Source organism: Dermacentor variabilis, chromosome 5 (assembly GCF_050947875.1).
Source record: "Dermacentor variabilis isolate Ectoservices chromosome 5, ASM5094787v1, whole genome shotgun sequence".
NCBI classification, from domain to species: Eukaryota; Metazoa; Arthropoda; class Arachnida; order Ixodida; family Ixodidae; genus Dermacentor; species Dermacentor variabilis.
The window spans coordinates 4,900,068-4,925,522 of record NC_134572.1 but is presented as its reverse complement, the minus strand read 5'-3'; the positions used below and the strand labels follow the sequence as shown (position 1 = coordinate 4,925,522).

The window sequence follows — 25,455 nt, the reverse complement described above, 5'->3', positions numbered from 1 at the left end:
CTGAGTTTTCCCTGAATATTTCCAGACTATTCAAATTCCCTGAGAATTCCCGGTTTTCCCGGTTTCCCCGGTCAGTAGACACCCTGTATATGTGATGGTAGTCATCCCATTAGAGTGCAAGGCCACAGGCTGAGAAGAGCGAGTTAGGCATGGGTGTCTTACTTCATCTTTCAAGTCGTCGCCACAGTCTTGGAGCGCTCCACTGAGCTCCTCTTCTGTTAATGCACGCCACCTGAAACCAAACAAGATTTTTCAAGCATTCTGTTTCACAAAATAAGCATTTGGCAGCAGTACATGGCAGAAAAAACTGTAATCAAACAATTACCAAGCCCACATTTGCAAGACTGTTAGTAGTGCATGACAGCAGTTTGTACTACAGAAACATTAATTATTTCACCACCAGTTTTTTATCCCAACTCCAAGTCCTGGCTTGTGCCAATACAGTAGAACTTCGCTGATATGCTTCCGTTTTGTATTATGATTTCCCTGTGCCAACACTCACAGACAACAACATGAACAATGATGCAACACTGTTATGCTTATTTTTTTACCTGTTAATACATTCTAAAAAAATGCTATCCTTCAGCACTAATATTCAGAACATCGCCAAACTGTGATCATATGATACTTTTTCGGCCACTAGATTTCATGTGAACAAGATAAAAGAGCAAGGCATGTGCGACAGAGAGGAGTAGATGCCTGCTACAGCAGCTTCCCTGCAAAACTTGCCCGTCCATGTTACATGAATATGATTGCATGCACACAGTTTCCTCTTCTGGTACCAACAAGTCTTGTTGCAGTCGTCACATGCCACATAAACAACTACTGCCGCCAACCCCATTGCGATAAGCGCCTTTACCTATCTGTTTCACAATGCACATGGCATAGTGCCGTTGGTAGTGTACTGCACACTTTTAATAAGCAATAACCCAAATGCACCGGCGTTCACTGCTGCAAGTGGCATCACATTTCACTTTGGCAGCATTGTATTCTGATGTGGCCCACCAGCTCGATTTTATTCGGGTTTCCTGTCGCTATCTCAAAACACTACACAAGAGGAAAACAATGCAGCATGCCTTGGGTCCAGGTCGCCTGAGCAATTCCCACCAGTTTGATGCGCGCGTCGGCATCTCATAAAACTTCCTGCCACACAGGCACCTGGCTCCAATTGCGACTCCAATGGCTGCAGCTTTTTTCGCAGTGAATGCGTCGAAGGCACCTTCTCTCCCAATGATAACGCAGATTTCCAACCTGACTTTGGCAGATTTTGAAGCAAGAATTGCAAATCATGATGAAAGGTTACCGTATTGGTATACCCAATTCTAATGCGCACCTCTTTATTTTATTTTTTTCCAAAGAGTAATCCAAAAATTGCCTCCTTATTATGATTAAACACGAAATCGGAACCTTGTTTGCAGTGTTGGCCACAGCCTACCGTCAAAGCCAGTGTCACTGCCATTGTTATCACAAAGTGGTGGCAGAACGAGTAATTGCATAGGATGGCAACATCTTGCCACTTTCAGGCCTTAATAGACGATATGCAAAAATTGCAAGTGCTCTTCTCCACAACCTTTCTTTGAAAGCAACAAAAATGGCGCACCTTGGGCTAGAGTTGTAATAGAAGTGTCGACATGCGCGTCGGAGACATTATTCTTGCAACCGTCCATTTCCATTAACATCCAAGGTTTCAAAATGTTTCTCAGGGTTAACAGTTCTACTAGCACGAACAGGGCCATCTAGGTTCAAGAAAGTTAGTTTTGTGGGAAAGCCTGCTTATGCACTTTTGCACATTGCCTATTATGAAAGCTGATTCAGAACACACTAGTCTTTCCTTAATTCAACTCCGGCTAATTCAATTTTTCGGTTAATTTGATCCTAACCAAGAGTCCCAGCAAGCTAATATTCTTCTCTATGGGTTCAAACTTTTGTTATTTCTATCCTAAAATTGGTCTTTGCCAGATCATTCGAACTTGACCAGTCGGCATGCACGTACTTGACCTTTATGGAGACCCCAATAGCGACTCCTTTAATGGCAGCATGTATCAGCGTAACTTTGTGGACAGTGAATGCATTGAACAAGTCATCCCCCGCCAAAAGTGCCTATTTACGGCATGCCCTAGTAAGATTTTTAAGTAATAACGCTAGCTCACAATGTGTGATTACACTTTACCAGATTCTAACTTGCGCCCTTTTTTAGGATTGAGCCAAGAATTGGCTGCGTCACACAAATGGATACGAAACCAAAACCCCCTCCACAATGTTCTTATGTTTTACTACATAACACAGCTGTATTACGATGAAGTTGACTTCAAAAACCTTGCAGCAAAGCTGACTTTAGGAAACCAGCCGCCTTTATAAAAATTAGGGTCTGTATTAGATTTCTACTTTGTCTAGGACCTTTTATGTTATTTTTACATTAGTTTTCTACTTTGGACACTAAGAAAATGGACACGCATTTGATTCAGGGGCGGGTTAGAATGTTAGAGGGTGTTTGAATAAAACCTGCACAATTTGCTGGGACCAGAAGAGGAAACTAAATGCGTGCTGGCATTTTTATGTGAACTAAGTGGGAAAGTACTGCAAGAAAGCTGCCAATATTGTTGTGGCGAGTGGCTGCTATTCTCCATCGCACGCAACTGGCACCTTTTCTTGTTCGCATGGAATCTAATGCCCGGAAATGATCACAGTTCGTCAATGTAATGAACTATGGCACCAAAAGATCATGTTTTCTGGGAACATATTAACAGGTAAAAGAAAAGAGCAACTGTGTTAGGTCATTTCTCTCTCACTTTTTTTTTCCGGGGGGGGGTCTCCATTGCAAACATTGGTGCCGGAAAATCGTACTAAACAGAATCGTACCGACGAGGTTCTACTGTATGTAGAAAAAAGGGAACATTAAGCACTAGCACTGACAAAGACAATGCAAAAGAGACAATTCTCACATGAAAAGGAAAGGGCACAACATTATCGCTGATGCAGATTAGGTAACAGCGAGGTGGATTTAAACTTTATCATGCAATACTTGACTCTTCGTGAGCGCAGGGTCAACATCATTACTTATTGACACTGCATAATCTCAGGAGAGCATGTGGGGGGACTGACTTTGGTGTGAGGATCTCCTTGTAAGGCAGCCTTTCCACTCGTGTAGCCGAGGCGATGCTGTAGGGAATCACAATGTTGTTGATGTCAAAGGCATTTTCACCTCTACGTTTGCGCAAGACCTCTTGAAGGATAGACCGGCTTTGTGCTGCACCTCCACCTGGAAAATACATATGATCACAGTGGGATGGAGAGCCCATCAATTATGAGTCGTTCACTTGATGCAAGCCACAAGTGCTAAAGAACTGTCTGCACCTGCTGGGATTACAATAAGCTCAATCCTCGAAGGGTGTGCACTGATTGTGCCTGTTTACCAATGCGACAAACAGTTATTGGAAATACTTTCCTCACTTTCCCGGTAGGTGCTCATATAGAATTCGTATAGAATTCATATAGAATATATACAGCCAGCGCCTTGCTGGGGTCATATTTTCTGATGACTGGCCTCAATTTTCATTCTTCTTGCCCTATGTAATTGGCTTGGACATAGCTTGGATGTTGTGGTTGTCAGTGGGACATGGCACAAGCACTGACAAAAATGAAACATGATCGCAGTGTGGGCTCCGGTTGTTTCAAATCTATTTTGAGGTTAAAAATAGGTTGTGCCAACTTTTAAATATATGCAGAAGAATATTTATTACATTTTATCTAGTACTATGCAAATAGCAAAATCTTGGGTGCGAAACGAATTGAATTTTTTTTAGTACTTCCAAGTTAAATTACAAAAAAAAAATGCACTGCAACATATGAAAAACAAAAACAAATTTATTGCATAACTAGTGTACTCCCACATAGTTGTTCCCGGAAAAAAGAACAGTCCAATGCAGCTGTTCAAGAGAATGGATTGCTACAGGTTGAATCACTGAATGTTGTCATGGAGGAAAATGAGCTGCTCAACATGTCCCAGAAGCAGACATGCTCTCCTGCTAGTAACAACTGCACTGGACACTGAGAACAGGCGCTCACTAGACACGCTTGGGGCTGGTCATCATCATCATCATCAGCAGCAGCAGCAGCAGCAGCAGCAGCAGCAGCAGCCTGGTTACGCCCACTGCAGGGCAAAGGCCTCTCCCATACTTCTCCAACTACACCGGTCATGTACTAATTGTGGCCATGTTGTCCCTGCAAACTTCTTAATCTCATCCGCCCACCTTACTTTCTGCCGCCCTCTGCTACGCTTCCCTTCCCTTGGAATCCATTCCGTAACTCTTAATGACCATCGATTATCTTCCGTCCTCATTACATGTCCTGCCCATGTCCATTTCCTTTTCTTGATTTCAACTAAGATATCATTAACTCGCGTTTGTTCCCTCACCCAATCTGCTCTTTTCTTATCCCTTAACATTACACCTATCATTCTTCTTTCCATAGCTCGTTGCGTCGTCCTCAATTTAAGTAGAACCCTTTTCGTAAGCCTCCAGGTTTCTGCTCCGTACGTGAGTACTGGTAAGACACAGCTGGTTATAAACTTTTCTCTTGAGGGATAATGGCAACCTGCTGTTCATGATCTGAGTATGCCTGCCAAACGCACCCCAACCCATTCTTATTCTTCTGATTATTTCAGTCTCATGATCCGGATCCGCAGTCACTACCTGTCCTAAGTAGATGTATTCCCTTACCACGTCCAGTGCCTCACTACCTATCGTAAACTGCTGTTCTCTTCCTAGACTGCTAAACATTACGTTAGTTTTCTGCAGATTAATTTTTAGACCCACCCTTCGGCTTTGCCTCTCCAGGTCAGTGAGCATGCATTGCAGTTGGTCCCCTGAGTTACTAAGCAAGGCAATATCATCAGCGAATCGCAAGTTACTAAGGTATTCTCCATTAACTCTTATGCCCAATTCTTCCCAATCCAGGTCTCTGAATACTTCCTGTAAACACGCTGTGAATAGCATTGGAGAGATCGTATCTCCCAGCCTGACGCCTTTCTTTATTGGGATTTTGTTGCTTTCTTTATGGAGGACTACGGTGGCTGTGGAGTCGCTATATTTATCTTTCAGTATTTTTACATACGGCTCGTCTACACCCTGATTCCGCAATGCCTCCATGACTGCTGACCTTTCGACTCAATCAAACGCTTCAATCATCTTGCAAGCTATTGCCTTGCAAGATGAGCCACCAAAGGGTAAGCTCTTGCACCTTGCTTGCGCCACCAGTAACACAGGTCTTCCTTTTGGTGCAGAGCCACATCATGCAAGTACCTTTCTACTTCTGTATGTGGCTGTGAATGCTAATGCTGGCTTAAAAGGGTGTCAAAATTCTTTCACAATGCTGAGGTGGATTGGATCTTTTCCTGGGCCATAAACACATGGGATACTTGTATGCTCTTTCCTGCATTAGAATTCTCTTGTGCACCTTCAACTACTAAGTTTCAGAGCCAGCTGCCCATTGTTGTATCATCATGGTATACTGAAAACTTGAAACGAGGGTCCAAGAATATTGCCAAGCTTGCTGCTTTATCATGTTTGTAGTCAGGAAATCTTGTTTCCAGGCACGTGGTCACATCAGCAGAAAATACAGATGTTGCAAACTGTTGAGTCATAGCATTGCTCAGGTGTCAGGCAAGCATTAAAGGACTGGTATGGCAGCTGAAAGTGTTGGGTAGCTATCAGCTTCAACTGTAGTTGGAGCTGATAGTTCAACTGAAAGCAGCAACATACTCATTAATTTCTCTCCATTCTGTTGCAGAAGAGTTTTCAATGTGTAAAGAGGAAAAGAACCGCGACTTCAGACGGAACGTAAGACGAAGATGTGGACAGGACGAGCGGTACGAGATCTTCGTCTGAAGTCGTGGTTTTTTTCCTCTTTAAACATGTCAGACCAACTGGCCCAAAGTTCTCCCCTCCTGAACATTCAAGAGAGAGAGAGAAAAGAATACAGAAAGAGGCAGGGAGGTTAACCAGAGGTAGTTCCAGTTGGCTACCCTGCATGGGGGGAAGAGCTAAGGGAGATAAAAAGAGAAAGAGAGTAGAAAGGGGTAGATAGAGAGAAAGACAGACGAGCACGAACAAAGTGCGTACACTATAGAGTGGTAGGGGGCAGGAACCGTAGACCCCAGGAACCTCCATTACGTGAGTAAGGCCTTCAATTGAGCTTTCAATGCACTCATCTTCAGAAGCAAGATTGATCGTTATTGCCTCCCTCAGCTTTACAAGCCTGGGACTGAAATTTCACTATTCCACCTCCTTTTGACATATTGCACAACTCGAAGAGACGGCTTGTTTATTATTATTTTTTCTTACAACATTTGGGGTTTTCATGTGCCTTCGGGCTGTGCTTGTAACGTCCAACAATGCCTCTTGCTTTCTTACAAAGCACAGAAAAGCCTGGAGTCATTTCCTTGAAATCACTGATAGCCAGCTGCAAGGTGTGTGCAAAACAAGTTCTTTCAAACCAAAGAAGAGCATTAGTGACTGGCCTGATGTTGCGCACATTGTCTGTCACAACATAAACAGGAAATATGTTTTCTGGGATTTCCCATTTAGCAAGAAGCTCTTCAAGGACCAGAGTGATTCTACTTGCTGCGTGCTTTCCCGGCAAGTGTCTAGTGCTCAGGTTGCGCAGGGTCAGCTTGAACTGAGTGTCCAGGAAGTGGCACGCCAGGCTGACGTAACTTTCATTTGCTGGTGATGTCCAAATGTCAGAGGTCAATGCAAGCGATGCCACGCCATCAATGAACACGTTGTGTAGCTCCAGATGAACCCACTCTCTGGTGTCATCGCACAACTTTGCCACCAGCGTACAAGACAGCATGGTTCCTGATGGTGGCCGATAATGAGGAATTGCCTCATTCAAAAGGCCCGTAAAACCACGACTTCTGTCGATCACGTACGACTGCAAGTGGAGTGCTATTATTCTAGCAATCTTTAGGTGCCAAAGCCTCCTGTTTCTAATCAGGTAATGCCACTTTTCTTTTCAACATGTCGGCGACGCTTGGTTGACTGGCATCCACCTTTGAAGCTTGAAATTCAGCATACAAAGTTTTGTGCCGCTTCAAATGGTTCATGAGAGTGGTGGTCGTTGATGATTATGAATGTAGTGTTTTGTGGCACAAGGGCCAAGAACGATCATAGAGCTCCAGGTCAGTGTTTAAGAGTTCGAAGTTAAACGATGAATTACGAGCAGTGGATTTACAGGGCTGTAAAGGGGCCTGAAAGATGGTCGCTGTAAAGTGTGTAAAACCTACACGTAATAAAATTATGGCAATTGCTATGAAGTGTGCTAAGGACACGAAAGATACATTGTGAAAAAATATGCCGCAGGCAAAAATTTTCAAAAAGCACTACAGTCGGACCCGGCTATATCGAACTTGCAAAAAAACACCTATCAGTTCGATATAGAGCATAATTCGATATAAGCCTGCTGAATAATTTGATGTCATAAAAGCACATACTATTTATAAAATCACTTTATTGATGAAACTAGCTTAGTTTCGCATGAAATAGTCCTGCATTTCTTTCTGCTCGGGCAATTTCGCTGCCTGCTACGCACGCATTTCTCCACATTGTCTAAGGAGTCGGGAGCAGCTGAGGCCGCAACCTTCCGCATTCGCGCAGAAGCACCGGACTAGTGCGAGCGCACCAATTACTTCGAAGGATGTAGGCAGAGGACCATTGTTGCTTTCCTCGTTGTACCCACTTTCACTTGTGCTCGGTACGACGTCGGCAATGGAGTCTTCGTTTTCGGGCTCTCCCGCGGTCGCGACACCATCATTTGCACTCACAAACTTGTCCACTGTTGATTCGTCAATAGCTTCCGAAAATTCTGACAGCTCGCTCCAAGTTTCGGCAACACCGGCAACGGCTGCGTCGCATTCATCAGAATTTACAGTCATCACTGAGCACGCGGAAGCCTGCACAGCTGAAGCAATTTCGGATGAACCACTTGTACACGGCCGTGCGCACGTGTCGGGCGCCACGGGCACTGGGGTGAGAGAGTGGCCGCTTTAGCCCTAATTTCCTCCTTATTCTTCAGGATCGTTGTGAGAGTGTCACTCGGAATCATTCATGCTGCGGGGATACATCCGACCTCTCACCGCGTTCGACCCGATTTACGATTTCGAGCTTCACGACAAAAGGCAAATTCTGCCGCTTCATCACGGCAACACTGCGGGAGAAAGCCCACAAGGCACACACACAATGGACTAGAAAAGCACCGAGACAACTCGCACTTTCGCCATTTTGCACGACCTCTGATTGGCTGTCTGAGCAAGCGCTGCGGGCGGGCCAGGATAATTTTTTGCAGGGGGGTGTCAACGGCTCGTCCTCAGCAGCGCTGTCACGGTAGGGAGAGCGGTTGGATTGACCCGCGCCGTCGGGTTTCCATGTAACCGCGAGGGAAAGCCAACTTCTGGGGGCACTATTCCGCAGCTCGACGTTCGATATATCGGGAGTCGCTGCTATTTTTGTTTGATGTAAACGTAATTTTTGCTATATATACTCATTGGAACTATACCGTGCCCAGAAATTGTTCGATATATAGAATAATTCGATGCAAAGGGTTCGATATAGTCGGGTTCGACTGTACTGCCTTCACAGAGCCCTCGAAACGCAAGGAACTGAAGGTATGCACTATACAAGAACTACTATCACAGCTCCATACTCTGGAGAGAGGATGTCCTACAAAATTGTTGGGCAAGTAACATGCAAGGCCACAACATAGGACAGCTTTGGTGTTAAAAAGCGGTTCTTCACCAAGAAACATAGCGGGATGAAGAGACACAATAGCGTTAGGCTAGAAGAAAATATTTCTCTCTCTTTCGGCTTTCCAACACTCCATTAGGATGTGGAGGACAATGAGCCTTTCACCACATCTACCACAGGTTGGAGTATCCTTACCAGTCAACAGAAAATTGTTTATGTGTATCCTATTTTGTGACGACAGAATAGAACATCAGTTCGTCATGTTTTTGTAGTGGAGGGCCAGAAACTGTGGCTTAATCAAGTGAAGCTTATTATTCGTTTCGGTGTCCCTGAAGCTTTGCCAGTCGCTTCGCAATTTCTGTTGCAAAAAAAAAAAGGGGGGGCGGGGGGGCTCGAGATATGTGGCAGGAATAGCAGCAGTAGGATTAATAGCTTGCGATGTAATTGTTATGGCCATTTGGTCTGCCAGCACATTACCCTCGAGGCATCTATGTCCAGGAACCCAGCACATTGTCACATGTCTATGAGATGAATAAATATTGCACAAGTACGAGAGAAGCTCAATGAGAACAGGATTTTTTTGTTTTCTTAAGGGCATTAGTGCTTTTACAATTACTTTTAATTTCTTTATATTGACACATGTACTTGTCTTTATCGGGCGACACGTTCTGCCGCCTAAACAAATGTTATCGCACAGCGCGGGACGCGCCTGCATGTATCCGAAGTTTCTGGAAAGTTATCTATGCTTCTATCCGCTGTCTGTTATCGCCGAACCTTGTGTTATCTGATTTCATCGCTTGACGCGAATGGTGTAGAACCTTGTAGAAGGCATGCGGGTCCCAACAATTAGTCTGGAACATTCGATGACTGCTGTATAAAAGCCGACGCGCTTAACCCGCTGATCAGATCTTTCGACGATCGCCGACTGTGTTCGCCGCTCTCGTTGTGCTATAAGTGTAGCCTGTTTTGTGGGCACAGGTTCGCCCAATAAAATCCAGTTTTGCCTTTCACAGTATTGCTACTGTGTTCTTAACGTCACCACCACGTGACATCTGGTGGAGGTGCTTTTCGTTCATGTACCGGATGCCCCCGACAAGCCGTGATCCAAGCCTGGAACGCAAAGACAACACCAACGTAGTCCCGGACCATCGAGCAAGCCGCCGTCTTCAACAACTGCCCCCAGAGCACGGACTTTTGCCTGAGACGACCAGGAAGATCGCCACAAAGTCCACCCCAATGGCAGCCCCAGCGTCCCCCATCGAGCTGCAGCAGCCCAGAGAACCACCGACGTTCCGCAGTTCCACATTTGAGGACCTGGAAAGCTGGCTGGAAACGTATGAGAGGGTCGCTACGTTTCACAGCTGGGCAAACGAGGACAAGCTGCGACATGTTTATTTCGCATTGGAGGACGCCGCCAGGACGTGGTTCGAGAACCGAGAAGCCACCTTAACGACCTGGGAGCTGTTCCGAAGCGGCTTCCTGCAGACATTCGCAAGCGTCGTACGCCGAAAAAGAGCCCAAGCGCTATTAGAAACCCGGGTGCAACTACCAAATGAGACCACAGCGATTTTTACAGAAGAAATGAGCCGCCTATTCCGCCATGCCGACCCGGAAATGTCCGAGGAGAAGAAAGTCCGCCTACTGATGCGTGGTGTAAAGGAGGAACTTTTAGCCGGAATGGTACGGAGCCCACCGCAGACCGTCGAGGAGTTTCTTCGCGAAGCCACCAGCATCGAGAAGACACTGTCAATGCGGAACCGGCAATTCAACCGCCGCTCTAACTCGACAAACTACGCCGGAGTTCAGTCACTGGCCACCGACGACCTGGGCGAGACTATCCGAGCGGTCGTGCGGGAGGAGCTGCAAAAGCTGTTCCCGTCATCACAGCCTCAAGTGGCGTCGGAGAGCCGGAGAGCCCTCGTAGTCGCCACGCCTTGAGTGTGCTCGAAGATCAAGCGAGAATCCCGCCTCGCTCCAGCATTGTCATTTCGGTCGGCACCGAAACACCCGCTGACGTAGAAGGCGTCATCGAAGGCGACAGACGTCTACTGCTCGACCGTGAAATTTGCGTCGCAAGAGGGATCGCTCGATTGCACGGAGGAAACACGAAGGTGTTGCTGACAAACTTCAGCCAGGAGTTCAAGCACATCAACAAGGGCACGACGATCGCATACATCGAGGAAATTCAGGAAACCAGCGATGCGTTTGTCCTCTCGGATTCTGTCGCATCTACCCCGAAGCCCGTAGTTCCAGAGAAAGACTTCGACATAAATCCAAGTCTCCCCGTGATTAAGCAGCAACAGCTCAGAAGTCTGCTTCGACGATACAAAGACTGCTTTTCGACGTCATCGAGGATTCGACAAACACAAGTCGCAAAGCATCGCATAATAACCGAAGAGTGCGCTCGACCACTCCGCCAGAGCCCTTACCGAGTCTCGACATGAGAACGCGAAGCTATAAGACACCAAGTCGACGAAATGCTGCGTGACAACATCATCCAGCCGTCGAAAAGCCCAGGGGCGTCTCCAGCTGTTTTAGTGAAGAAAAAGGACGGAACCCTACGTTTCTGCGTCGATTATCGTCGATTGAACAAAATCACGAAGGAAGACGTATACCCCCTCCCACGGATAGATGACGCATTGGATCGGCTCTGCAATGCTAAATACTTCTCCTCGATGGACCTCAAGTCTGGCTACTGGCAAATAGAAGTCGACGAAAGGGATCGCGAAAAGACCGCCTTCATCACGCCAGACGGCCTCTACGAGTTCAAGGATATGCCATTCGGACTGCTCGGCGCCTGCAACGTTTCAGCGCGTCATGGACACGGTATTAGCAGGATTGAAGTGGCTGACCTGTCTTGTTTACTTGGATGACGTCGTCGTCTTCACCGGAAATTTCGACGATCGCCTCAAGCGGCTTGCGACAGTACTAGAGGCCATCAAGTCGTCAGGGCTTACTCTGAAGCCGGAAAAATGCAGCTTCGCTTACGATGAGCTTCTGTTCCTAGGCCACGTAATCAGCAAATCTGGTGTCCGTCCAGACCCGCAAAAGACAGCTGCAATCGCACAGTTCCCGCAACCCATCAACAAGAAGGCAGTGCATAGATTCATTGGCATGTGTGCCTACTACAGGCGCTTTGTCAAGGACTTTTCACGCATCGCCGAGCCGTTGACACGTCTAACTAAATGTGATGTTGAGTTCAAGTGGGAAGCGCCGCAGGCCGACGCACTTGAAGAACTCAAACGACGCATGCAGTAACCGCCGGTACTTGCGCACTTCGACGAGTACGCCGATACAGCAATCTATACTGACGCCAGTAGCCTAGGCCTCGGTGCCGTTCTAGTCCAGAGGAGAAACGGAGTCGAACTGGTGATAAGCATACGCTAGCCGGTCGCTGTCAAAAGCGGAAGGCAACTATTCTACGACCGAAAAGGAATGCCTCGCCATCGTTTAGGCTACAGCTAAATTTCGCCCTTATCTTTATGGCAGGCCATTCAAAGTCGTCAGTAACCATCACGCGTTGTGTTGGCTAGCGAATATAAAGGATCCTTCAGGATGACTGGCGCGGTGGAGCCTCAGACTACAAGAATACGACATCACTGTAACCTACAAGTCTGGACGAAAACACTCCGATGCCGATTGCCTATCACGCGCCCCCATTGACCTGCCGCCGCAAGACGACGAGAATGACGACGCCTTCCTTGGAATGATAAGCGCGGAAGACTTCACTGAACAGCAACGGGCAGACCCGGAGCTAAAAGGCCTCGTCGAATATTTGGAAGGGCACACCGACGTTGTCCCCAGAGCATTTAAGTGCGGATTATCTTCCTTCAACCTTCAAAACAATCTACTCGTGAAGAAGAACTTCTCACCAGTCCGCGCCAACTACCTTCTTGTTGTCCCGTCAGGACTTCGTCCAGAAGTATTGCACGCCCTACATGACGATCTGACCGCTGGACACCTTGGATTTTCCCGGACACTATCAAGGATACAAGAAAAGTATTATTGGCCGCACCTGACCGCCGACGTCGCCCGTTATGTCAGAACATGCCGAGACTGTCAGCGACACAAGACACCACCGACAAGGCCAGCCGGATTACTACAGCCAATCGAGCCTCCTTGCCGACCATTCCAGCAGATCGGGATGGACTTGCTGGGACCCTTTCCGACGTCAACAACCGGAAATAAGTGGATCGTCGTGGCGACGGACTACCTCACCCACTTCGCAGAAACTAAAGCACTGCCGAAAGGTAGCGCAGCCGAAGTGGCGAAATGTCGAAAACATCCTGCTGCGACATGGCGCCCCAGAAGTCCTCATCACCGACAGAGGAACGGCCTTTACAGCGGAGCTCACTCGAGCCATTCTGAAATACAGTCAGACAAGGCACAGGAGGACAACGGCCTACCACCCGCAGATGAATGGTCTTACGGAGCGGCTGAATAAGACCCTCGCCGACATGCTAGCGATGTACGTCGACGTCGAACACAAGACCTGGGATGCCGTCCTGCCGTACGTAACATTCGCTTACAACACGGCGGTGCAAGAAACAAAACAGATCACGCCGTTGAAGCTGGTCTACGGAAGGAACCCAACGACGACGTTCGACGCCGTGCTGCCGCACATCACTGACGAGGAGAACCTTGACGTCGCTACCTATCTCCAGCGCGCCGAAGAAGCCCGACAGCTCGCCCGCCTGCAGATCAAGAACCAGCAGAGGACCGACAGCCGACACTACAACCTCCGACGACGCTTCGTCGAGTACCAGCCCAGCGACCGTGTTTGGGCATGGACCCCGATACGCCGATGAGGACTCAGTGAGAAACTACTGCGACGCTATTTCGGACCCTACAAGGTCATCCGACGTATTGGCACACTGGACTATGAGGTCGTGCCAGACGGCATTTCGCATTCACAGCAGCGCCGCGCACAATCTGAAGTGGTCCACATGGTGCGCCTTAAACCCTTTTATGGACGCTGACGAACTTCCTTATTTTGTTGTTTTCTTCGCTACGAATGCTTATTTATTACATTGGTTTGTTTGCAGCATCGGTTCGATGCTTCTTTAAGAGGGGGGTATTGACACGTGTACTTGTCCTTATCGGGCGACACGTTTTGCTGCCTAAACAAATGTTATCGCACAGCGCGGGACGCGCCTGCACGTATCCGAAGTTTCTGGAAAGTTATCTATGCTTCTATCCGCTGTCTGTTATCGCCGAACCTTGTGTTATCTGATTTCATCGCTTGACGCGAATGGTGTAGAACCTTGTAGAAGGCATGCGGGTCCCAACAATTAGTCTGGAACATTCGATGACTGCTGTATAAAAGCTGACGCGCTTGACCCGCTGATCAGATCTTTCGACGATCGCCAACTGTGTTCGCCGCTCTCGTTGTGCTATAAGTGTAGCCTGTTTTGTGGGCACAGGTTCGCCCCATAAAATCCAGTTTTGCCTTTCACAGTATTGCTACTGTGTTCTTAACGTCACCACCACGTGACAATATGTTTAACCGCACACAGTACTGCATAGGCTTTTGCAGTAAAGATACTTGTGTGAGGGTTCAATACATCTGATTCAGAGAAAGAGGAACCAATAGCTGCATATGATACACCAGCATGCCACTTTGATGCATTGGTGTAGAGTTCAGAGCAAGAGTACTTCAATTGGAGTTCATGGAAATGCATCCGAATTTCGAGCTCTGGTGTGCACTTTGTAACCTTTACAAACGATATACCACATTCTATCAGCTGCCACTCCCAAGGTGGCAGCAGCTTAGCTGGATTCTTTAGGCGATGTTTAAGGAGTGCGACATCCATTTCCATGCTAAGTTCCCTCACACACAGTGAAAAAGGCTGTCTCACAGAGGGTCGATTATGGAAAAGTGTAGTACATGTCATATCGTTAACGGTTATAGAACACGAATTTTCATGATTAGAGTGCACTTTCATGAAGTATGTGAAGCTGATGTATGATCTCTGCAGATGTAGTGACCATTCATTTGATTCTACGCATAAACTTTCACTAGGGATTGTTCTGAAGGCGCAGTTGCCCAGGCGGATACCTAGATGGTGAATGGGAACTAGCATATTTAGCGTGCTCAGGGCGGCTGAGCAATATATTACAGCACCATAATCCAGTCACAATTGAATGAGGCTCTTGTAAAGGTTCATTAAACACTTTCTTGTAACAAGCTTGTGACGCCCTCTTGGGCATAATCTTCATTGGCCCGCCAGGCTTGGTAGGCAACATTGGTCACTGCACCCAATAAACACCGACGAGCACAGCTGCTCGGTGATCAGTCATTGTTCAACACCTCCACGCTGCGGACCATTTGTCTAACAGAGGGTGCCTCGAGCCCTCCCTCGTCCACGAACCCAGGTGGATTGCAACATTGGCGATGAGGACCCACGGATCGTCCCACGCCACCGCGAGCGGTGAAACACCGCCCCCTGTTGCTGCCGCCATGCCACTGTACGAAAGGCTCGAGCCGTTCGAGGGAGATAGGTCCGCATGGCCAATTTACGAGGAGCAAGTCCATGTGTTCTTCCGGGCAAGCGGCACACCTGAGGCCAAACAGTGGGACATTTTCCTGGTCAGTCCCGGGTCTTCAGTCTCCTGCTCGACCTTCTCAAGCCAGCCACGCCGCATTTTAAGACTCTGGGTGAGCTGCTCCCCATAATGAGCTCGCCTTTCAACCCGGCACCGTCCACACTAATAGTGCGTAATGGAGCCGCCGGGAAGGAGAGACCCTTGGGCAGTTTGTTGCTGCGCTACAAGGGTTAGCGAGTGCCTGCGTTTTCGGGGACCAAGTGGACTCGCTGCTCCGGGACCATTTCGTCTGCAGCATCAACAACACCGCCATGCAGACATGACTCCTGGAGCTTCCTGACCCCTTGTTGGACGACGCCGTGAAGCCAGAGCTGGCAATGGAAGCTGCCACCAAGGATGCCGGCGAGACTGCCTGTGCGACTGGCTCACCGTCGGCGCAAGCGGCGGTCAACAAGTTGGTGACAAAGGGCAGTACCTGCGGTCGCTGTGGTGGTGCCTATTCCCCCTCAGAGTGCCAGTTCTCTCAAGCACAATGCTTCACGTGTGGGAAAACTGGGCACCTGCCACGGCTATGTCGAAGGGGGAAGATGAACAGCAAACAGCAACAGCAGCCTGGTTCAAGCCTAGGTACCACACAAGCCCGCGGCCAGGGTAGCCGTTGCAAGGGTACGCGGCGGGCGCATGCGGAAGCAGGCTCGAGTTCTCCCGCGGCCAGGTTCCACGTCGCGGTCGAGGTCCCGCTGATTTTCGACATGTGGCACACAGGCTTTGTACAGCCATCTGTGCCGCCGTACATGCCGACCGTCGAAATCTGCGGGCACCCCATTTCCATGGAGCTGGATACAGGGGCCAGCGTGCCGAGGGTGTACAAGATCGTCTGGCCGCTATTGTGGACAGCCAATTTTTTATGCGAACACTCCCTGGCACGCTTTGGCCTCCGCAGCCCCAACCCATGGGCCGCCCTGCTTCCAGCTTTTAGATCACCCCGCTACCCCTTGGGTGCCCTGGAGATCCTGCGCTGCCTGCTTTATTATAACCTCAGGTGCTCTCCTGAGGCCTCCATTTGCCGGTTACATGTGAGTTCCTGCCGCAGTGTTTGTAAAAAATCCGATCTATCACCGTGACGAAAAAAGCGACCCGCAACTTATACAACACCAGTCAGAATCTTGGCCCTCCAGACACATTGATCACCAAATGGGGCGTCCGTGCCCACTTCCTCACCGCGCGGGCAGCCAGCGACAGAGCGAAAACAAACTCGACCGCAATCTGCAATGCTGCATGTCTAGGGGACAAACGCATACAACACGCGCTAAGAAACCTTCTCCGTAGTGCCTAGGCAGAGTCGCATATTCAAGGAACGCGGGCCCCCAGATTTTCTTTCTCGCATCCACTCTTACTCGCGCCTTCGCAGAAACTTCGAGTGCTGCGAGAAACGCCACACCCCGCTGTATCTAGTAGCAATTGTAAAAACGCCACCGGGAAAAATGAATAGTGAATTTGTAGCTCCGTTTGATTCTTTTAGGCAGGCGGCAACACGTGTTGTCAAAATTAGGCAACACAACCTGAGACAGAAATGGATTACCAGCGAAATATTAACCACTACAGTCAACGACTGAATTTTCGGACATGCCTGATATTTCGGACGTCTTCGCGGCACCGCCTAGAGCCCCATAGAATCAATGTATAAGGACATCTGAAGTTTCGGATGCTCGAACCCCCCGCCGTCCAATTTTCCGGACTTTTTGACACGACGGAAGGTCCTTTGGCTCCTCGCGCAGCGCCCTTGCGAAGTAAATCGACTTGCAGCCGAAGCATATCACCGCTTTGAACCACAACTAGCCGAACCTAGCTGTCACACACCGATTTGGTCTGGCCACGCTGGCTATGTTCATCACCGCAAATGGCCGCACTTCCGCCTCCGGCGGAGTTTTCGGAGCGGAGCTATTTCGTTTGTTTGCGCAGGCCACGTTTTGGCTAGCGCGGTGTGTGGCTGTGCTGTTGTGTCAAGTGTGCTCTGCGACGCTAGGCCTAGGTGCTTCGACGCCCGTCAGCGAACTCCACTGTTCGCAACTTGAGGATTTCGCTTGCCTTCGATGGCCCCCACTCCGTCTTCGTCGTCCTCGCCGATGGCGCGGAAAGCAGTACCGTACCCACGGAAATAACTTTTGAACAGTTTGTTGACGCTGACAACGAGCTCAACTTATGCGCAGAACTCACTGACGAGGGAATAGTCCGTCAGGTTGTGAGGGATTCAGAAGACTCCGATGTTGAAAATGAGGAGCCAATGCCTGCGCCGCCTACAAGCGCTGAGTTGACGCGAGCTCACTGTTGACTTTTTCATCGGTGTACAGTGCTGATATGACCCTTGATCGAGGCGAATATGATCGCATGCAACCGGAACGCCGTCCAAACAACAATCAACAAGTTCTTCAAGCCACTGCAGCAATAACACTGGCTGCCCGACGATGCACATGTACATAATAAACCGGCAGTCGGCTGCATACAGAGTTTTTGAACGCCTCTTCTTATAGCACCTTCATTGATGCTTTGGCAGGGTTTCGGAAGCCTGGTACTTCGCTCTTTACCTCTAGATCCTAGAAAAAAAAGAAAAAAGGTGCGTTTTTTTGCATGCATTCATTTTTTCGGACTGCCTGAATTTTCGGACGTTTTTACGTTCCCTAGAGGGAACGCAAAATCGGTCATCGACTGTATAAAGGTAAGACTTGCTGTGGACCAAGGTCAAGCACTCGCCAAACTGCGATGACACGCGCTTAGAATATACATGGGCCAGAAACAAGGTAAATGCAATGATTATATTTGCGAAACACACTCACTTTAGGAAGAAATTTCAAGAAGCTCGATGTGACATGAAGAAAATGTGGTCCCTTAACAATCTTAGAGGAGGCAACAAACATTTCATTGCCTAAACAGTGCCTTTCACCTTATTTTTCTGCAGATGATGAAACGGTGGCAAACTTATTTAATCAGTCTTTTTCAAGAATCTCAGGATTGCGAAAACAGCGGCCATCTGTGCACTTTAACAGGTAGCTTGCTAGATTCGGCACATCTTCCCTTACTCTTCCTTGATGAACTGAGGTCCATTGTTTTTAAACTTAAGGTGAATAAATCGCCAGGCTTTGACAAAATCTCTGTCAGTGAACTTCAGAGGAATTTTGATGTAATTAAACATGTACAGTTAAACCTGGATATAACGAAGTTGATGAAAGCTCGAAATTTTTCGTTACATGCAGGTTTTCGTTACATGCAGGTTTCGCATGAAGGCTCGTACGAATGATGCAGAAACGAAACCAAATAGCTCAATATATCCGTGAAGGTGAACTCACCCTTCAAGCATTTATTTTACACCAAAAAACTGCGTAATTTCAGCTTGCTTCTTCGGCACGAGTGAAGGCACAACACGCCGCTCCAAAGAAGCTAAATCGTGTAGAGCTCCTTCATTGTCGAGCGAGCCGACGTAACGGCGCATAACGTCCATTGCATTCATCACCTCCTTTGCAGTAGGCACGTCACACGGATATGCCTCACAAGCACCATCATCACCGCCGTCGGGATTTTGCGCGCTTTCAGCTACTGCTGCATCAGACATTTCTTCTGTAGCCACGGCGGCGTTGTCGGCAAACAAAAAGTCAGTTCAACGTCGTCGGGTACACCACCGTTAGTACATAGCTTGTTCCACGCTTCGGCCACATCGGACGGAGTAGAAAGGTCTTCCTCCTCCTCCTCGTCGGCACCAGCCCGTGCGTTTTTGGCTATTCCGGCCTTTAAAAAGCAATTCGCGATAACTTCTACCCTGACCTCTTGCCAGGAGGCAGCAAGCATCTCGACTGCTTGATAAATGTCGATCTTCATCTCCCGTTCCAGACGGATGTCGAGAAGTATCTTCAGGATTAGTCGGCGCCGGTAACAGCATTTAAAACTGTTAATGACTCCTTTGTCCGGGGGCTGTATTAGGGACGTGCAGTTGGCCGGGAAGTAATGCAGTTCGATGTTCGACAACTGCAGGCCTTCGACGTGGTGCGCTGAGCAATTGTCCAGCAGTAGGCAAACTTGACGGCCTTGCCGCTTGACGTCCTGGTTAAATTCCTTCAACCACTCAGAAAATATTGGCCGAGTCATCCACGCTTTGGAATTCGCCACATACTTCACGGGCATACGCTTCGTTCCCTTAAAACACCTGGGATGGGCACTTTTGCCGACAACTAGCGGGACTCGCTTGTCTGTGCCGTCGAGGTTGACACACAGCAGAATCGTTATGCGGAGCTTGCTCTGCTTTCCGCCGCGGCAGTCATCGCCTTTTAACGCTAGCGTGTGGCCCGGAAGCATGTGATAAAATAGAGCTGTCTCGTTGGCATTGTAGACATCAGCCGCCTCGAAGCGACTCAGGATTCCAGGCAGCTTGTCAGCCACCCACGAAGCAGCAGCATCGCTGTCTGCGGAGGCAGATTCGCCGCTGATTACTCTTCCGACGACACCATGCCGGCTCTTAAATCCCTGCAGCCACCCGTTGCTCGCCTTGAAATCATCATGGCCCAAGATACACGCAAAATCCTTTGCCTTCTGTTGTAAGATCGCACCACTTATGGGCACATTTCTGGCTCTCGTGTCCAAAAACCACGTGAACACTGCCTTGTCCACATCAGTGTATGTGGACAGCTTCAGTCTCTTTTTCTTTGAGCTTGTTCCCGACTCCACTGTGTTTCTGATGCTGTGTTCCGCACTCAAAATCGTTGATAGTGTGCTCGCTGGAATGCTGAAACGGGTGGCAACGTCCTTCTTCTCGCCCGCGGAGACTGCATTTAAAATTGCGAGTTTGTCTTCAAAAGACAGAACTTTTCGTTTTCTGGCAGAACTCATCACGACCAACCGACGACGTAGTTAGAAGCGGAGACGCACGACTACACGCCGACAGGCAGGCCTAGCACCTCCAAAACAAGTCAGACAAACCAGTACCAGAGCACAGTTGACACACGCACACGTGCAGAACGCGACAACACTCAAAATGGCGAATGCAACGCATCCATAGAGAAAGAAAAAAAAGTGGCGCATGTCGTTCGTCATCGTCCCTCCCCTTCTCCCTTCCCGCGCCCTGGCAATGAAAGAACCTGCTATCAGCGCTGCTTTTCAAGTGAATTCTTACACATAAGTGTGTCTAAGCCGTTGAAACAAATGAAAATCACAAAATAAGAATGCTTGTCCTCAAATCCATACGAAACAAAATAAATCTGAAAGAGAAATCAGCTGCCGATACCAATGCCACCTGGTGTCACGCTAGACAAGCAAAGCCTGAAAAGACTGCTACGTTAGGCACGGAGCGGCGCTAGTTGCCGCCATCATCATCATCATCGCTAACTTTGCTCGGTCGCGGCAATCCCTGGCGTTCGCGTCGCTGCTGGCTCCTTACAATATTAATATTCAATAATCTAGAGCATTTCTTCGGCCAAATTTTCCTTAAAAGTGCAAAAAGTAATGACTTATCAGCTTTAGGAGTTCGTTACATCAAGGCTAACCGCCACAACGCGTTCGTTACATCAAGGTCGAAAATACATGGGCTTCAATGGGGGCAGCGTTGGGGAATTCAAAAACTTCGTTAAATCCAGGAATTCGTTACATATAGGTTCGTTACATCCAGGTTTAACTGTATTGCTATCTCTTCTAACTTTATTTTGCATGCTGGTGTGACTCCAGTGGAAATGAAAACCGCAATAGAAATTCCAAAATCAAGGGTTTGACGAAAGTTCCTCTGGTCAGGCGCGGAAATGAAGGAGATCACGGTCACTGACCAAGTCTCATGTATAATCCGACGTTTCGGAACCATGTACGGGTTTCCTTGTTCACTGAGTTGGACGGGAAATCCTCGTCACTTGTGTAGCCAGTACGTGATGTAACGAAATTGCTTAAATGGCAGGCGTAGTCCCTGGTGTCTGGTTCATCATAGCTGGTGTCGATTGAATAATTAGCGATTCTAGCAGCCGCTGGGATGACACGTTCCTTTCTTTGGCAACAACAGTGGCATTGTCCCAGTCAATTTTGTGACTATGTTCCTGCGCATGCTCGGCAATGGTGTTTGTCGTGCGACTATTATTTCGTACGTCAGGTTTATGGTCCTTGAGGCGCCTGGAGAACTTCCCTGTTTCACCAATATATACTTTGTGGCAATCAGCGCATGGTATCTTGCAAGCGACTCGCTGCTAACCTGAAGGGCACCACTGCACCGCCTGTCGCTGTTTGTGGAACGTGCCCACCAGGCATTCACACACAGTTCGAGGAATGATAAGTGTCTGGCGCTTCTGCTGCAGTGACCTTCAGCAGTGCCAGGTGGGGGAGCCCTTCTAACTACATCATGGGTGGCCCCCAGCACGGGGATGCTTTGGCTCCAAAATGGTGGATACACAACAACCAACACCTCTGTTTGAAGCTAACACCAAGAAGTGGGATCAAAAAATTATTCAGGCTTTTCAAAGTTTAGAAGTTTAAAAGAACACCATTCACTGAGCAACTAAGGCAAATCATAGGTTGAACGTTGAAGAAGGAAAGTATCAAAATAGGGACATTACCAGGCAGGAGCTGGGAATTGGATAAATCGCCCTGCGATGGTGCAGGTGAAGGCACAGGAGAGGCGGCCTTGGAACTGCCACTTGAAGCAGTGGAGAAGGTTCGCTGTCGTTCTCGCTGCTTTGACGCTGGAATTGAAAAATGTAGCGTGGGTGCTCAGGTAAATTTTCGAAACAGGCTCAGAAAAGTGGCAAGGCTTGTCTGTGAACAAGCATGACCCAAAACTTTTACATAAAAATCTGGCTTGTTCAAATTAAAAATACACTTTGAAATGGTCAACTGACCAAATGGCCAACTTGACTACAATGTTTTTCTTATTTATTTTACAATACTGCAGGCCAATGTGGCCCAAGCAGGAGTGTAACTACAATGAAACGGGAAAAGAGAACAGCACATAAATAATTTTAACAATATTCACACGACAAAATAATACATCAGTTTCACCAGGACAATATATAATACAACAAACGCAGTTCAAGGGCTTCGTCAAAGCTATCAGCCTAACAAACAAATTCAGGTTTAAATGCCTCTGTTTTGGCAAAAATTGGTTGTAGGGAGTGTTTGTGAGTGCTATGTGTTAGTCTTCTTGTAATGGACTTTAAATATAAGGGTACAGATATATTTATTTTTCTAGACAAGATATTACGCAAGAATTTTGGTCCACTGATTTTTCTACGTAGAGCTAATGTGGGGATGTTATGCGCAATGGTGAGTTTAGTTGGAGAATCTATCCTTTTATATTTATTAAATGTAAATCTGATTGATTTCCTTTGCAGTCATTCTAAGCACTGTATATCTGTTTTAGTGTGCGGATCCCATACAACGGATGATTTAGATCTGATAATGGCATTGTACGCTTGAAGTTTGACATTCACTGTTGCCTCTGCAAGCTTCCTTTTTAAAAAGCAGTTTCCGAAAGGCTGTTGCGCAAATCGTCGAGATGTGCACCCCCATATCATTAGAAAGAGTAATCCCTAAATACTTATATTGCGCTACTGTTTGGATGTTAGAGCCATGGATAGTGTAAGTAAACACGCTAGTTTTTCCGGATTAAATATAATAGGACTGTTAGCACCAGCATTCAATGTGGCTGAGAGTTCGCTGTAATAGCTTATGATCTTCATGGCAGGTTACTTCTTTAAACACGATACAATTGTCCACAAACAGTTTACTTGCACTAAATTATTTATATATATAATAAATAATAATGGCCCTGAAACACTCTCCTGGGGAACACCGGATGCAATGCTGAGCATCCTAGATACACTAGATTTGATTTCGACAAACTGCTTTCTATTAGTTAAATATGCCTCAAAGCATTTGATAATGTTCCCTTTTTTAGGCTAAACAATAACAGGTGCCAGCATACGGGTTATACACAGAAGAATATGACCATGAGAACAATCAAACTAAGTGCTAATACAAGTCCAGGAAACAATTACAAGACGCCAAAGAAGCCAGGGTGTCTACCAAGTTGACATTTCCAAATTCCACGAGTTTCCCAGGTTTTCCCTGAGAGTCCTTGAAAAATTCCCCGAGTGACACAGAACCTTGTTTTATGTCAAAACAGGCTGACACCAAGTTACCCAATGCTGTCACTCTCTAGTAAGCATGCTAAAAAAACAAACAAAACAACTTAATCCAGTTTGAATAGTAAGGAGTAGTGTTTATATTATTCAAAAAGAAATCAGAAGGGAGAAGTTAGTAAAGTGCAGAGCGAATAAAATATCTTTGAAAAAGTAGTAAAACTCATTGCAAATCGAATTGAACATTATCAAATACGAATAAAGAGGAGATGCATGCAGAAATAAATATTTTCGAATATCCCCTTCAGTCACAAATTATTACTGACTGTCAATACATGCGTGAAATATAGGTGTTGCTTGAGACTCACTCCACTGAAAGCAAAAGAATGACTCTGAGCATTTTGCGATGAGTCATTATAATTACAGAATAACTAAATATTTGAACATTGTAAAATCAGTCATGCTACATTTCTTCATAAAAGGGTTAAATCCCCTGCTTTTAATTACATACAGAGGTTATTGACTGGCATCAAGCATTTCAAGAAAGAAAAAAGATATATATATTATTTTGAGGTGCCTACCAACATGCTTGACATCAAACATCATGCAAAACATGGTAGTGCCTTCACCAAAGCAGTACTCTGTAATGATACATATCACTCAGAAGTAAAATGGAAGTAATTTAGGTTATCAGAATGTTTAATTTACTCTGCTTAATGTTTGTGCTCAATTCCTTGCTACCACTGCACAGAAATGGCAAAAATAGGCCGCGTCCACAAATGTGGACAGTTTGACTGAAGGGGACGTGAGCTATTTCTATCAACTGATAGCAAGCTCATTGATATGAGGCCCGAACTTTGCCACAAGTGAGATTCTCTCTCAACAGCTGGTGGGTCAACCTCAACTGTACTGACATACTCTCAGCCCACGCACAATGCCTCAGTGTTGCGTTCACTGCTTTAACGAGTTTATTTTGGTTTGGCTGAGGGACACCTGTATCTCGGCGTCAGCTAACACTGTTTTTTTGAGGTCAAGCTCCTTGAAAGAAGTGGTGACACGCTTCCTTTCCCATTAATTCCTCAATACATAGGTCCTTTATGTTCTCGTCCTTCCTCCACCGCACATTTGTCCCACACCATTTGAAGGATCCTCTTGGCCAGTCTTACAGTTAACGCCAGATTTTTCTGACTCCCTAGGGGCCACCAGAACGTCAAAAAAATTGAGCAGTTCGAAAAAACGAATCTGTGTCTTTTACTGCCCTTAAGGGCTCAAAACACCACAGATACATCTGAAAAGGCCTGTCAGTACACTTATTAGGCATATCGGTACTGATGCCGTGACATGAGATGGCGGTTAGACATGTATATAATTAAGGAATACATACTGCGTCCGGTGACAATTGCCCCTTCCCACGCTTGTTATGCTTCACTGCAATAACTTCGCATGTTTCTCCGCGTAACATTGATGCATTGAGGCGAAGCTGACTTTCGGGACCCAGCATTAGGCAACGTGCTGGGCTTTCCGGGCTTCGAAGCCAATCGCGAGGACTACAAAGGTGGAGTCAGTGCCAATGCTGACTGTGGTGAATTCTTTCAATAAAAAACACGGCGCCAAATGGCAAGAAGCTTAATAGCGAATGTCTAAGCACCAGCCTGGCATTTACAACGGTAGTGGCTATGGCTGCCAGCGGATCTGCGTGCGAGAGCATTGGTTTGAGGCGGCAAGGTAATCAAAACAGCGGAAGTGGTGGCTTTGATTTTAATGCCATTTCGGACCTGCGGCCACGGCGAAAAGTCCGGAAAGTCAAACGGGGAAGCGTTCTTGCGTCTGAAATTTCAGACATTCTTATATATTAGTAATAAAGGGAAAATCAGACATCCACCTGTTCGCAGCAATTGCTACAAAGGAGACCCATATGGGTTCCATGAAAGAAAAGCCTTGCAGTTGAAGAAAAATTCGGCCTGGTCTGGGGCTTGAACCCAGGACCACCGCCTTTCTGGGGCAGCCAATCTAGCATCTGAGCTAACCAGGCAGCTAGCAGATGGCGGGCAAAGTCGAATTTGTCAACA

General features: G+C 47.2%; 1 protein-coding gene across 1 annotated transcript in view; it reads right to left on the bottom strand.

The window, feature by feature from the left end:
• nsl1 (non-specific lethal 1) overlaps positions 1 to 25,455 on the bottom strand; it is a 198,869-nt gene that overhangs the window by 5,214 nt on the left and 168,200 nt on the right. Inside the window, exons 6-8 of the mRNA XM_075691598.1 lie at positions 21,863 to 21,988; positions 3,103 to 3,259; positions 163 to 232 (exon numbers count right to left, since the gene is read on the bottom strand). Coding sequence (XP_075547713.1) covers positions 163 to 232; positions 3,103 to 3,259; positions 21,863 to 21,988 — 353 coding nt within the window. The remainder of the gene's footprint in view (positions 1 to 162; positions 233 to 3,102; positions 3,260 to 21,862; positions 21,989 to 25,455) is intronic.